We start from the raw sequence: 13,695 nt of genomic DNA, 5'->3' as shown, positions 1-13,695 counted from the left end.
GTCTGCTCCAGCTAACTCAACGCCTAGGCCTTATTTGGGAAAGACTGGCACGCTCGCCAGCTGCATCAGGAGGCAGACAAAGAATAGTCGCAGGGCGCTGGGAGAATATATTTAAACGCAATAGCTTGGAGGTGCGTTAGATATCCTTACCTGCTGATTTTCTGGGCAAAGGCGCGGCGCTCAGCCATGACTGTAGCCGCTGAGTGCTCGAGTAACTCCAGCGCTCCAGCCGCGATATTCCTTCCCCACCCCGTACCCGTATTTCCACAAGCCCCGCCTCCTGACGCCTAAAGTAAGGCTGTGATTGGCCGGTGGAGAAATCACTCATAAAGCCGTAGTAACCATAATAAACAGAGAGCAAGCCGGGGGCGGGACTTGTCGGAATACGGCGGAATAAAATAACGCGCTCCAGACTCACCCCAAGGTGATAACGTACCGTAAAACCGGAAAAATAAACGCAGCCTTTTGGGACGTGGGTTGTAGTCTTCCCAGACTGATTCATATCCTGTGCGCACAATAGAAGGCTCTTTTACAGGAAGCTATCTGTGTAGCGAAAACTGTGAAATACATCCGTTACCACTTCCATCAGCCATGAAATCTGTAGACAATGGCAGCTTTATTGCTGTATAAACAAAACGCGTTTTGTAAAAGTGATTTTCTAATTTGGACATTAATACTATAATTGATCATTGATCATTAATACTATAATGATATTTCTTGAAGTGCAGTGCAGAAAACCTTAAGTAAAAGATGCATGTCACACTCATAAAAGACAAATTACAAACGACTTACAAATGAAATACACTTTCAATATTTTTTTCTTGCGACTTGGTTTTATTAATACACAAAGTTACTCTTAATAAAAAGGTTATTTTATTATGTCATAAAAAAAATCCAGAGATGTAACTGGTTTTAAAAGGAACCGCATAACCACAAATCACAACCATCCTTTATTCTAAAACCTCTATTATAGTTAGTTGTGTGTGTGTGTGTGTGTGTGTGTGTGTGTGTGTGTGTGTGTGTGTGTGTGTGTGTGTGTGTGTGTGTGTGTGTGTGTGTGTGTGTGTGTGTTTAAGCAGTTCTTCGGAACGAATAGTTCAAAAGAACCGTTTAGTGGAAATGAGTCAGACGCCAGACGGGAGAACATATGAAATACCGCGAGACCGAACGAGATGACCGCTTCCTCAAAATGTAAACAGACAAGAGTAGATGCGCTGTGAGTTAAGTATAACAAGACATGTGAGCAGGTATGTTTAGTGTGTATATCAAGTGTATATTTGCTTGTTTGATTGCTTTAAGGCGTTCGCCGCTTGTTTGCATTTATGCTTAAGGTTAGGCAGTTTTGCAAACTGAACAAGCTTACTGGTTAATTAGCATGCTAGTCAGTAGTCAGTCAGTATCTTAAGATGCTTCTTTGATAATAAATTTGAATTCTGGCCAGAGATTTGATGATTATTTCATATGCAACCTTATTCTTATGTCCGTGGCGGAAATGTCATCTGAGCATTAGAAGTTAAAATCGATAGTATGTTTTATTTTGTTCTGGTCGTACTGAAAACTTTTCACAGAAACGCCATCGTATGAGCTGTGATGGGTTCTGCTCCGTGGCTGAGAAAATGGAGACTAAAGAGACCGACGAGGTGGAGAAACTAAAGTCCAAGTTCATGTCAGCATGGCACAATGTGAAATATAGTATGTAACAAAAGATTTAACATATTGCTGTTAATTTTCCGTTCATCTGACAGTCTTTCGCGTGTCACAAAATTCTTACATACCTGTACACGTGACTAAGAATGAAATGTTTTTAACCCTTCAAGGTTGGGCTCTTAAGTCAAAAACCGCCTTCAGTCGTAATTCTCCTGTTTTCTTGTTGGGGAAATGCTACCACTTCAAGGCTGTGGGTAAGATGATATACACAGGACATTTAAAACAATTTCATATGCTGTCAAATTGCGTGAGGTATTTTTTTTTGTGTATTTAGTATTTTTCTTTAATATTTAATATATCTGGAATTTACTTACCAGTACTCAAGATGTGTAATGAGATTTTTATGCTAACTGTTGTCCTCAGATGACGAAAGCCCTACTGAGAGTTATACTCCTGATGCATTAGATGACGATATTGTCACAGGGAATGTTGATGGATTTCGCAAGGACTTCACCTCACGAGTTTGGCTGACCTATCGAGAAGAGTTTCCTGCTCTTCCTGGCTCCTCCATCACTTCAGACTGCGGGTGGGGTTGTACACTCCGGGCAGGGCAGATGATTTTGGCCCAGGCTCTCTTGCTTCACATCTTGGGTAGAGGTTAGATCTCGTCATATGCGTATAATGTATATTTTTTTCTATGTGAACATTTAATGGTTGAATTGCATTGGAAATGTACTCACCCTTAGGCCATTCAAAACGTAGATATTTTGGAGAAATATAGCATTACGTTACTTACCTGCTCACCAGAGAATAGGTGCTGTCCAAAGAGCTGATAAAAGCATGATTCCAGTCCGTTATTAACATCTTGTGTTATGTGTATATGCTTTCTTCTCACCAAAATATTTGTTTAGAACTGTTCTCTAGTAAACCATGCTTGATCTGTACATTCTTTTTTTTTTTTTTAAATGGAGAAAGTGAAATTACGAAAGAGGATTAGGGCCAAGCAATAATAATAATAAAAAAAAAAAGAATAATTTTGAGGGTTTTTAATTTTGAGAAAATGTAAATAAAATGTTGAGAATAAATTTTAAGAAAAAAGTTGTTAAATTTAGAGGGGAAAAAATAAAATTTGAGAATAAAAATTGTAGAAAATACACACTTGTGTCATGTTCATTTGATTTGGTTGGGCCGTGTCAATCAGTGTCTGCGTAGGTTGGGTAAAATATATATGTGATTGGACTAGGGTTTGAATCCATCTATTGCTGATCTCTTTTCTTCCTTTTCTCATCAAATATCACATCAGAAAAGTGTAAATTGACTGCCTCACAAGTGTTTAATAATAATGATGCAATTAGGTAGGTTTAATCTTACTGTAAGATTGTCAGTGTTGTTGACAATCGCAGGTCTTTCTGAAATGTAATTTGACTTTTTTCTTGAAATAATAGTTGTTGTTGTAATTGATGATAAAACTTTTTTCTTATATTTATATTTTTATTTAGATGATTTTTTTTTTTTTTTTTTTTAATTGCTTGACCCTAACCCTCTTCCATAATTACAGACAGAGAACTCACATTCTGGTTAAAATATGATTAATTTATTATAAACATACAGCTTTTTACTTAACAGGGTGTTTGATTGGATGGACTAGAGTCATGTTAATTCATGTAAATGAGTCATGGAAACATTACTTAATCTTTCACATTTTTATTTTTGGGAGAACATTTTTTTTAAAGTACATTTAAAAATAATATTAATAATAATAAAACCGTTTTCATATGATAACAGTTCATGTGAGAGTTGCAAAAACAGTTCTGAGGTGTGTGTTGCTTAAATCTAAGTAGCCAAAGTTTTCATCTCCTCATTTCCATATTGAAATTCTGTATTAATCTTTCATTTCAGAGGTTGGGTTTTTCAGTGTCAGAGGTTGTCACTCTCTAATGAATGGGTTCTCATATGATTGACGGAGGGCAGTTTTGTGTAATATGGTGAGCAGGCCACGACATTTGCCAGTTTAATACCTTCATTCAAAAAACAACATTGAAGCGTCATCCAGGGCCCACGTCTATAATGAAATATGCCATTATAGAAATATCTGTCTATAAAGAGGCTAATGGCTAATAAAATATACTTATTAGCCAATTACAGGCCTTGACAAGTAGCAAGGTCATTGCCTTATGGCCCCACAGCCAGGTCCGGGCACCTTTATGACCCTCAGCACTTGTACTTACACCATTTCAGACACCCACTCTGTTTGTGAGGATAAAATGTAATAAAAGTGAAATACTGACTAAGATGAGTATCGTAATTGGACTTTTGTTCTTAAAGCACAATCCCCAATGTCTATTTAAAAGTCAAATTTAAATAAGTCTGTCACTCAGAAAATTCCAGGACAAACTTTTAGGACATCTGAAAGACTTCTGCTCCATTGTTCCTTGCTGCATTAAAAAAAAAAAAAAAAAAAAAAAATATATATATATATATAATATATATATATAATATTATATATATATATATAAAAATATAATAATAAACAATAGTCAAAAGTTTGTTGTTGATGTTTTTGAAAGATATCTCTTCCAGTGCTCCATTACTTTTATGAAGAATTTACTAAAATCAGTAATTTGGCGCATATTATTAGAACTGAAAAGAATACATTTTAAAATAGAATGTATGAGTTTCAAACAGCCATTTTTCTAGTCTACAGTGTTTAAATACACTTTTTTAAAAAATGTTTCTTTCACCAGACTGGACCTGGACAGAAGCACTGACCTTGGAGCCCCTAGATACGGAGACATGGACCAGCAGTGCAGCACGGAGACTAGTGGCCACGTTAGAGGCTTCCATTCAAGGGGAAAGAGCGCAGGTCACCCAGCCCATCTGTGCTGCTCAAGGAGGGGCTGAGGAGGCGGATTCGTACCTGCAAGAGGAATCTCACCGCACCATTGTGTCCTGGTTTGGGGATACACCCTCGGCCCAGCTGGGCGTCCACAGACTAGTGCAGCTAGGAATGACATCTGGAAAACGGGCAGGAGATTGGTACGGGCCAGCAGTGGTGGCACACATACTCCGGTAAAAAGTGCATTATTTCATTTTTGCCGCATTGTATTTTTTTTTGTTTTATGTTACCCATTCTTCAATATGATGATTGACGGATATAACATTCTTACCCTGTCGCTCATCTCTTTTCTTCAGAAAAGCTGTTGATGAAGCAGTAGATACGATGCTGAAAGGGATAAGCGTTTATGTAGCGCAGGACTGCACCGGTATGGAAAAACTAAATGAAAAAATTTACACAAGGGCAAATATGATTAATAATATACTTCCGATAGTTATTAAAATTCAAACTAATTTGTACTTGAAAGCAATTTTGCACTTCTTAACAATATAAAACTGAACTACTCTGTGTATGATTGTTAGATTTGGTCAACAAATCTGACAACAAAATGTATATCAAATGAGTTTCTTAAAATTTTATATATATTTTAATTATATTATTAATCAAATAAACCATACAATACTTCATGCAAAAACATTTGAAACATTTAAGGTTTACCTAGCCTTTGAATTAAAGTGTTTGTATGTATACACTTATTTATTTATTATCACAGTATGAACAAACGCAAGCAAATGTAGTATTACATAGTATGAGATAACTTGCACACATCATATAGTTTTCGATGAATCAAGTACAATTAAAATTTAAGAACCGTTGCATTTGTCCCACTTACCAGACAGAGAGACAGACAAAAGGCCCATTTTTGACCTCTGTGTTATCGATTGTCTTCAGTGTACAGTGCTGATGTTATCGATAGCCATTCAAAGCAGACAGGCAGCCACGGTGATCCTCAGGGACTCAATCCTGGAGCTGCCCCTGATAGTAGAGCTGTGATCATCCTCATTCCTGTGAGACTCGGTGGAGAGAAAATCAACCTGGAATACTTGAGCTTTGTCAAGGTGAGGCTTTAGAAACCAGCCTTTTGCACAACTACAAAGCAGCTCATACCACGACAGAGAAAACTATTGGTTAAAGACATGGCTAATACTGCGATCTTAATGGCTCTCTTTCCCTTTTTCCCTAGAGCATACTAAGCTTAGAGTACTGTATCGGCATCATTGGCGGAAAGCCTAAACAGGCCTACTATTTTGTGGATTTCAAGGTTAGTCTTTCATAGGAGACAAAGTAAATGAATGCATGCAAAGAGAAGGCCAGCGCCATCAGAGAAGCTTATTTTATTTTTCCGAACCCATCAGAAATGCTACACCATTCATCATGCGAGGGTATCTGAAATAGCGGGGTTTTTTTCCATTTGCATAAGCAGCTTGCATAGATTTCAGAGCTTCCCAGAGTAGCCCACTCTCCATCACCTTCAGTAGCCAGTGGAAACCTTCAGTTGTACATGTAGGTAGTCAATATTTACCCATTTACATTTTAGCAATTTGAAATACACTCCGCGATGATGTCTAAATGACAAGCAATACGTTCTCCCTGCCAGCTTCAGCCTGCGGTCTGCATTCATCAAATGCAAATGATCTAATATAATTGCGTGTTTGTAAAAGTAATTTCTCTACACCAAAATTAAGTGACAGCCCCTTTTGCAGGATAAAGTATGTGCTTATACAACCAGATTCGATTATGCAGCGTTTAATCCATCCGGAGTTTAGGAAAGACCAAAAAAAAACTCACGTTTGATTGTTTGAAGCCCGGCGGAGGTGGGTGACTTTGAGCTGCTCTGCATAGAAATTGGGCAAGGATATGCATTATAATAATCACTGTGTTTTTTGAATAACTTGTCTTTTGTTTTGTCCTTGCAGATGACAGCTTGATTTACATGGATCCTCATTACTGTCAGTCTTTTGTGGATGTCAGCACAAGCGATTTCCCTCTGCAGGTAATGTGGAATTACAAAAAGCTGACCGCCGCACAGTGATGTGAATTTAATAGTTTCTGTACTTAAGGGTATGAATCTGAAAGTAGACCTCCACACTCAATTACCGAACACAAGAGATTTACACATTGTTCTGTACTTTGTATCAGCTCCAACATATTTTATATAGCTCCAACCATTTTATATTTCAGCATCATAACTTATTTTTACGCTTTTTTCGCGCTGTGGAAAGTGGCCTGGCGAAAGACAGAAATATTGGGTCATAGTTTTAGCTCAGCTGTCTAAGCCTTTCAGATCTCAGGCAGAATTTAACATTTGTCAAAAAATGTGTCAAAAAGGGAAATCTTTCATTTCTGCAATCTGGTTGTTTCGCGGGAACACGCATAGCTCATTCGGAGTAGAACTGGGCTGAATAGTTTAACATATGTTACATTATAAACAGACATAGACAAAAATGTCTAATACTTTAGCTGTGCGTTTGGATGACTGTGATTTCATAAACAGAAAACTAAATGGCTTATTTTGACTCATTTTAAAGGATATTTCAACTTTTTTTTTTCTTTCTTTAAAGTCTTTTCATTGCCCATCACCAAAGAAAATGCCTTTCAGTAAAATGGACCCAAGCTGCACAGTTGGATTCTACTCAAAAAATGTTGAACACTATGAAAGAATCAGCAACGAGCTGTCAAAGGTGGGTAAATCTTTCACAAATGTTGTTTCATATAGCATGTCCAAAAACAAACTCGCTGAAAAAAGGCTGTTATTTAAAAGTCTGCCAGCAGGTGGCAGCATTTATCTACATAATTGGAGACTGTCAGCCTGTCAGTGTCCAGCACAGATTACTATGAGGGGAAAACGCATAGTTTTGTCCTTCTGTATTATAAGTGAGAATCTGCTATATATACCTTTTAATTAATAAAAAACGAATGGTTAATTAACTGTGTTTATTGATGTGACAGATATTGCAGCCTTCGTCAAAAGAGAAGTACCCTGCGTTCACCTTTATGAAGGGACACGGGAAGGATTATGAACTTTCGGTTGCTGTAGAAAAGCGAGAATGGCCTTTCATCAGGGACACAAGGAAAGCAGGGTCAACATCGGGAGACTTTGTGCTGCTCTGACTCCTCAAGACAGTAACCCAAAACCAAGTGGAGACTGGATCGGTCTGTATTTACACTGTGAGTCTGAACTATACGACCCTGTGCTACACTGTTCTCGTGCCATTTCACAAAAATTATTTAAAAAAAAAGAGCAAGTAGTGCATGCGTTAGCTTCACGGAGTTGACCGAATGATTGCTTCACGCATATGGCCCTGACCACCCACATTTGATTTCAACCTAAACCTGCAAACATTTCAGTAAATACAGTGAACATGTGTGGTCAATACATGTATATTTTTAACAAGAAAAGTTGTCATTGAATCATGTGGGTACGTGTAGATAGTATTTTTTTTTTTTTTTTTTTTTTTAACTGAATCAAAACGCCTATATAGTCTACTTTTTGAAGTTTATAAATGATTTAACTTCACAGAGCTTACGTTTTTTTATGGTGGCATGTTTTATGTTATGTTAACTGGAAGGATAATGTGCCTTCGCAAGTGAAAACACTGTATCACATATAAACACAGATCCTAAATAACTATATTTAAAAAGCCCTTTTTGCCACCTGCTTTTTATGAAATAATAGCACACTGATATACACAGAAACTGTGTTTAATATACGATTAAGTACAGTGATGTTAACAACAAATATGTGGAAGGATCAGTCCTTCCCTGGTAACTCAGTGTGTTACTTTTAAAGAAAACCCGAATGAATCAAGGAGCAATTTATCGTTAAATTATGCCTTATTTATAAAACTTTTTTTCTTGGTGATATATCATTTTAACACAATTTTCAACATGATGATGTTACACTGTTATGATTAACTTTTATTTTTATTAGAAATACCTATGAAACCAAAGCACTCTGCATTGAACAGAACCAACACTAGCTCTAACACAGTGTCACACATTGTATTTAACCAGCGTGATTGCGTTTTCTGTTATTTATGCAAAACGTATTAATTCCAACCATTCGTCAATTTGAAGGGTTTTGTAATTCACCAGAGCATATTGTAATATCATACCTTAATTGCCAAAAATCACAACAAGCATTTCAGTTTTATAACTGCTGATTTGTACAATTGTACAATAAATCTAAATCTAAATCTAATATGGTTTTAAAAAAAAATGTCTCTACTTATTTGTCTAATTACTTGCATCAAGCTCTTTCTCTTACATTCCTTACTGTACAGCAAATTTGTTATTGACCTATTTTCAATCTATTATCTCATCTTCAACCCGACAAACACCGCGAACGAAAATGACTTGCACTTGCTAACTCCTTTTCCTCACCCATTGAGCCAAACGGAACAAATCTGTACATGGAGATTACGCCATTTTCCGGGGAAAAGAAAATATCCTTGTGTTTCCATGGTTAATTCCTCTGTTTCTGTTCCATTTGAGCAATGCTTGTGCTATTTTCATGTTAAATACAAATTCTTATATTAATAAGGTCACGGCCTTCAATTATAGGGTCTGCTTGGGGGAACAAGTTGCCCTTCTGTGGGACCAAACGGAATAAGTCACTGCTTGTCTCGCCGATGCATGTCGTGAAGACAGAAGCAGCGGAGCACAATAACCCCATCGTCTCAGTGTTTTCCAGTGTCTGTGATCAGTAAATTCATTCTGGGCTGTATTTAGGAAATAGAGAGGGGGGGAAAAAAAGGAAGTTTGGGACATTAGGGGTGAGGCAACGCGCTGACCTTTCCGTCAGTGTTACATGAAAGGGCACTTGTGCTGGGAGGCATGGTGGCTTTGAGGAGACTTTGTGTTCTTGCTGTATTTATGATGCTGCCTGTATGAATATTTGATTAATGAGTCATGCTCTCCGAGGGGGGGGGGGGCACGCCGTATCCCAGCAGCGGTTACTGCACCACACCAGACCTCGACGCTCCGTTACAGCACAGCTGCCAATAGAGGCATTGATTCCGGCAGATGCCTTCAAATCTAATCTGCTCCGGAGAGCAAATTCCACAGATGAAAGAAGCGGAATTCTGTGAGAGGCTTCATTCTGCCGGGAATTTGGATTGAATAAAGTTTTCTCTCTTCTCTCTCTTTTTGATATGCATTTTGACAAGATAGGATATGACATAAGGTTTTTGCTGCAGGCTGTAATGGAGAAAGCGCAGCCATCTATGCTGAATGGACTATCGACAATCAGTGCAGTGTTTATTCCTTAATGCCATTCTTTTCGTTTCTAAGACCATCTCTCGGGGAAGCCCAAGCTAAATTAGCCCATGCACTCCATTATTTCTTTTAGATGGAAATGGACATGCAAATGAAATGCATTTACATTCACTAAGTCGAGGAAAAAGAAAAAGAAATGCAGTTTTAGTGTGATCATATAAACATATCTAATAACAATAATGATAAATTATAATACTGTTTAGCAGTAAAATAACAACACTAGTATTAATAGCTGTATGGCATTATATGGACAGAACCACTGAGACATTTTTTTAAATCTTCCAAATACCTCAAAAGAGAGGCTTGCTTTTTTTGGGGTGAACAATCCTTTAAAAAAAATTTTTTTTACCACCACTATATTTTTTCTGAGCACCCAAGCTTCCCCGAGGAGGGTCTTAAGCCAGCCACAACCCCGCTCCCCCTCCGACGTGACAACACGAGGTGCACGGCGTTAACGTTTGGATAACAGATGTGTGTGCCTGTTTTCATACGCCTTTCAGGTGACAGGACATCAGAGGGGCTGTTTCTTGCATCTCTTGGGCTATGCGGAGCAAACACTTGTTTCCTCATTCCCCTCTCCTCTCAGGCATGGCCGACCCCCTGTCACGATTTACTAACCAAATCCATCCAGAGCTGGCGGGAGCAAAGGCTTGAAAGCAGGGGATATTGCCTGTTGTTGGGCCTGTCGAGTCAGCTATGTGTGCTCCACAGTTGAGATGGAGGCTTCGGAGGGGGTTGGAGAGGAGTACCGCTAATGCGCACACAGACATTCATTCCAATGAGAGGAGACACTTTACACCACAGAGAGGCACAACATCTATCTCACAGACACGATTTTGTCATCCGGTGTTTCTTTGCAGTCATAAAAACATATCCGAGGTGTACTGTCTGCGCATTTTAGCACCGAAATTCTTTTCTCAGGAGAACAGATGAAATCATGTTGCTTGTCTCATTACTTCAGGCTCCTTAAGGAAACAAGACACTGTAAAACTCTGCTATTAATTAATGGGGATATGACAGTAATTGCAACAGTGAATAAACTTAATCAGCGGCTCCCCTAAAACATCCACTTGATGTCACAATGAAACCTCTGCAATAAAGAGAAACCGGAGAGAGATAATGTTATATTGTTCTTTTAGCCTATAAATTTAAAGCGTTACAAATGACTGTAAACATAAACATAAGCAAGTGAGAAGTTCTTATACAGAACTGAAAAAACCTGATCGCATGAAGCAGTCGTTAAAGCAGAGAGGGGGCCTCAAGACTACATGAAAATGTAAAAATAGGACAAAACAAATATAAAATGAGCTAAAACAACAAAATATCAAACTATTCCATATTTTAATTAACACCTTGACAAGCTTTTTGAATTATTATTTGAAGATTCAGAGCTCTCACTGTCTAGAAAAACGTACATAAGGTAGCCTTTTATCTTAGAATTAATACACATTTCTCTACTTACGTCAAGCTCTAAAATATTTCATCAGGTATAAGAAAAAATATTTTTTTATTTAATAAAGTTTAATAACCACTGGCACAGAAGCCAGTTCAGTTGTTACTTCTTCTTATGTAGAACGGCAATTAATTAATTTGCTTAATTTAATCTAATTAATTGAAAGCTGATGAAGAGGAGTTTAAATCCGATCGGACTATGATATTTATACAACATTTTAATATGAAGTAGAAACAATATTTTCAGTTTCAGTTCTATTTACAAAAAAACAACTAAAAAACAAAGCAGTATCAGGTGCCTTAAAGCAGTTACATTTTTCCTGAAGTAATAGTCTATGATTGCAATTAAACATTCAAAGATTCATGATGTACAAAAAAGATGCCCCCTACTGTCATAACAGTGCAACCGGAAGAAAAGGATCACTAAAAAAATGTCTGCCACTTTTTTGATTTTTGAACTTTTTATCGCGGTAGGCTCTATATTGTGAATATAGTCTTGAGCGCCTTATTGTTGAATGAAAACATGAATAACCACATTACACCTAGGAAACGTCAACAAATGTTTTATACATTTGAGCAAACTATGTTAGATGCAGAATACCCTTTACTTATTCACGAAGGAGACTAAAATAGCATCTTACAACGAAAAGGAAAAAAACCAAAACATTCATGTATTAATGATCCATTAGTCTGTGCTGCTGAAATATTGGCCTTCTCAACACATATACCTATATACTAAAAAAGGCCATTTAAAATGATTCAGTGTCCCTGTGTGGGGGCATTAATTTTCTGTACTAAAAATATATTTTTAAAGCAGGTCTCCGTCCCTACTTTTTCTTGTGTGCGATGCATAATGGATTTCCATCTAATCCATTATGGCTGTGGCTCCTTGCCTCACCAAGGTTTTGTCTTTTTTAAATGAAGTTTTAATAAAGCACGACCGAGGGTGTCCAAGGTCAATTATAATCTGCCTTTCCCCAGGTACAGATACTTGTGCTTAGTTAAGCATAATATCTGTCAGTCATAGACCAGTAATCCATAATGTCTGAGGAGGCACGCGAAGGCTGAAGCGATCTAACAGAAATGTTTTTGTGTGTCAGTGCATGCATACTTGTGTGTGTGTGTGTTGACTATTGTTTCCTTTGATTGGCATGTAAGGTCGACATTTCCTGTTAACAAGTGGACAAAGAGGCTCACTTCATCCCCATCATTTACAGTGCGTGTCAGCTTTGGGGAATATATCTCTATGCATCATGAATAGCTTGAGAGTCAAAAAAGAATATAGGCGAGAGATATTAATTCAATATTGTGGCAGAGAGATTGTGTGTGAGAAATATTTAGATTTAGAACTAATACTTTAGTGTTTACTTATTACCTTTGTTTAACCTATAAAAACTGTGCTGTATTAGCTTTAGCCTCCTAAATACTACTCGACTGAAAAAAATTAACAAACAAAAAATGTTTAGCTGGTTTTAGCTGGTTTTGGTCATAGCTACTTTGCTGACTGTTTTTCTGGCCGCTTCTTTAGCTGGTCAGACTGGTTTTTTGTTCTTTTTTTCCCCAACAAGGTAGGCTAATGCTAAAGGCTATTAGGTTAAAGCTTTAGCAGCTACAGCAGCAACTGAACACTGTAAACACTGATGTTTTGATTAATTCGTTTTTTGGGGAAGCGATTAATTGTGTAACCACAGTTTTATACTTAATGCAGATGATTAAATAGTTAATTTATGGTTGCCATTTAATCATATTAACCAGGCTTTTGTTGTTATTAATTTCCATGAGTATATTTAGGCTAATGCTATTCATTAGGCTAAAGCTTGCTACATTGGCAACTGAACAGTGAAAAGCAACAGTTTTTTTTCAATTAGGCATCAGATTTTGTTAAAGCAACAGTTGCTTTAGCGACATTTGAACATTGAAAATAATAAAATCTCTTCAATTAGTCACCAGTTTTTTGGCAAATTTATAGATTAAAATAAATTGATTCATTAAAAGTAATTAAAAGCTTTACTAGCTTTAGCCTCCTAAATACTACCTAGTTCAAATAATTCAAATAAGCATGTTAAAGGTAATGATACGGTTATATATGTGCAATAATTTTATCCTTTAGGACCTTCATTCTCACCAGAAATCCACTCTCTCTCTCTCCACTCTTCTCACTCGCAGCTATGTACAGATGGGTCTTTGACAGGTCTACAGCTGTTCCCCTAATTGTTCATTAAGTGTTCTATTGATTCCCTGATTCGCAGTACATGTGTGTTTCAGACTGGCTCTGGTCTGAAGAGGCAGACCCGCACATCCAGCCCCTGAGATGACAGAACCGGCTCAAGCCGAAAATGCAAGCTGTCACTTTCGATCCAGCCTGTTCCCCTCTGAGGACGTGTCCAGGATTGCCTCTGATCACCTGCTAGCTTTTTATTAGC

General features: G+C 37.5%; 2 protein-coding genes across 23 annotated transcripts in view; one reads left to right on the top strand and one right to left on the bottom strand.

Moving 5' to 3' along the window:
• dock7 (dedicator of cytokinesis 7) overlaps window positions 1–253 on the bottom strand; it is a 41,338-nt gene extending 41,085 nt beyond the window's left edge. For 21 of the 22 annotated variants that reach the window (XM_043241172.1, XM_043241169.1, XM_043241174.1 and 18 more), the window contains exon 1: window positions 151–206. In XM_043241172.1, the coding sequence (XP_043097107.1) occupies window positions 151–188 (38 nt within the window). In that variant the 5' untranslated portion in view covers window positions 189–206. Of the gene's footprint in view, window positions 1–150 lie in introns of all 22 variants that reach the window. The other variant, XM_043241168.1, reaches the window with a different exon arrangement.
• Window positions 254–1,123: 870 nt separating this feature from the next.
• atg4c (autophagy related 4C, cysteine peptidase) lies at window positions 1,124–8,752 on the top strand. The gene is made up of 12 exons (XM_043242692.1): window positions 1,124–1,247; window positions 1,569–1,692; window positions 1,818–1,901; window positions 2,071–2,304; window positions 4,392–4,716; window positions 4,840–4,910; window positions 5,435–5,601; window positions 5,727–5,804; window position 5,925; window positions 6,460–6,536; window positions 7,105–7,224; window positions 7,493–8,752. The coding sequence occupies exons 2-12, from the start codon at window positions 1,581–1,583 to the stop codon at window positions 7,652–7,654; spliced, it is 1,431 nt and encodes a 476-aa protein (XP_043098627.1). The 5' UTR covers window positions 1,124–1,247; window positions 1,569–1,580; the 3' UTR covers window positions 7,655–8,752.
• The last annotated feature ends 4,943 nt before the right edge of the window (window positions 8,753–13,695 follow it).

Source organism: Puntigrus tetrazona, chromosome 6, assembly GCF_018831695.1.
Source record: "Puntigrus tetrazona isolate hp1 chromosome 6, ASM1883169v1, whole genome shotgun sequence".
Lineage (NCBI taxonomy): Eukaryota > Metazoa > Chordata > Actinopteri > Cypriniformes > Cyprinidae > Puntigrus > Puntigrus tetrazona.
The sequence above is the reverse complement of the archived record's forward strand: the minus strand, read 5'-3'. Positions and strand labels throughout refer to the sequence as shown.

What these genes read in the sequence shown, in the direction of transcription:
- atg4c (XM_043242692.1), top strand. Translation starts at nt 1,581, where the DNA reads ATGAGCTGTGATGGGTTCTGCTCCGTGGCTGAGAAAATGGAGACTAAA. An exon ending in CAAGCGATTTCCCTCTGCAG is followed by an intron (nt 6,537 to 7,104) that starts GTAATGTGGAAT and finishes CTTTCTTTAAAG; the next exon opens with TCTTTTCATTGCCCATCACC. An exon ending in TCAGCAACGAGCTGTCAAAG is followed by an intron (nt 7,225 to 7,492) that starts GTGGGTAAATCT and finishes TTGATGTGACAG; the next exon opens with ATATTGCAGCCTTCGTCAAA.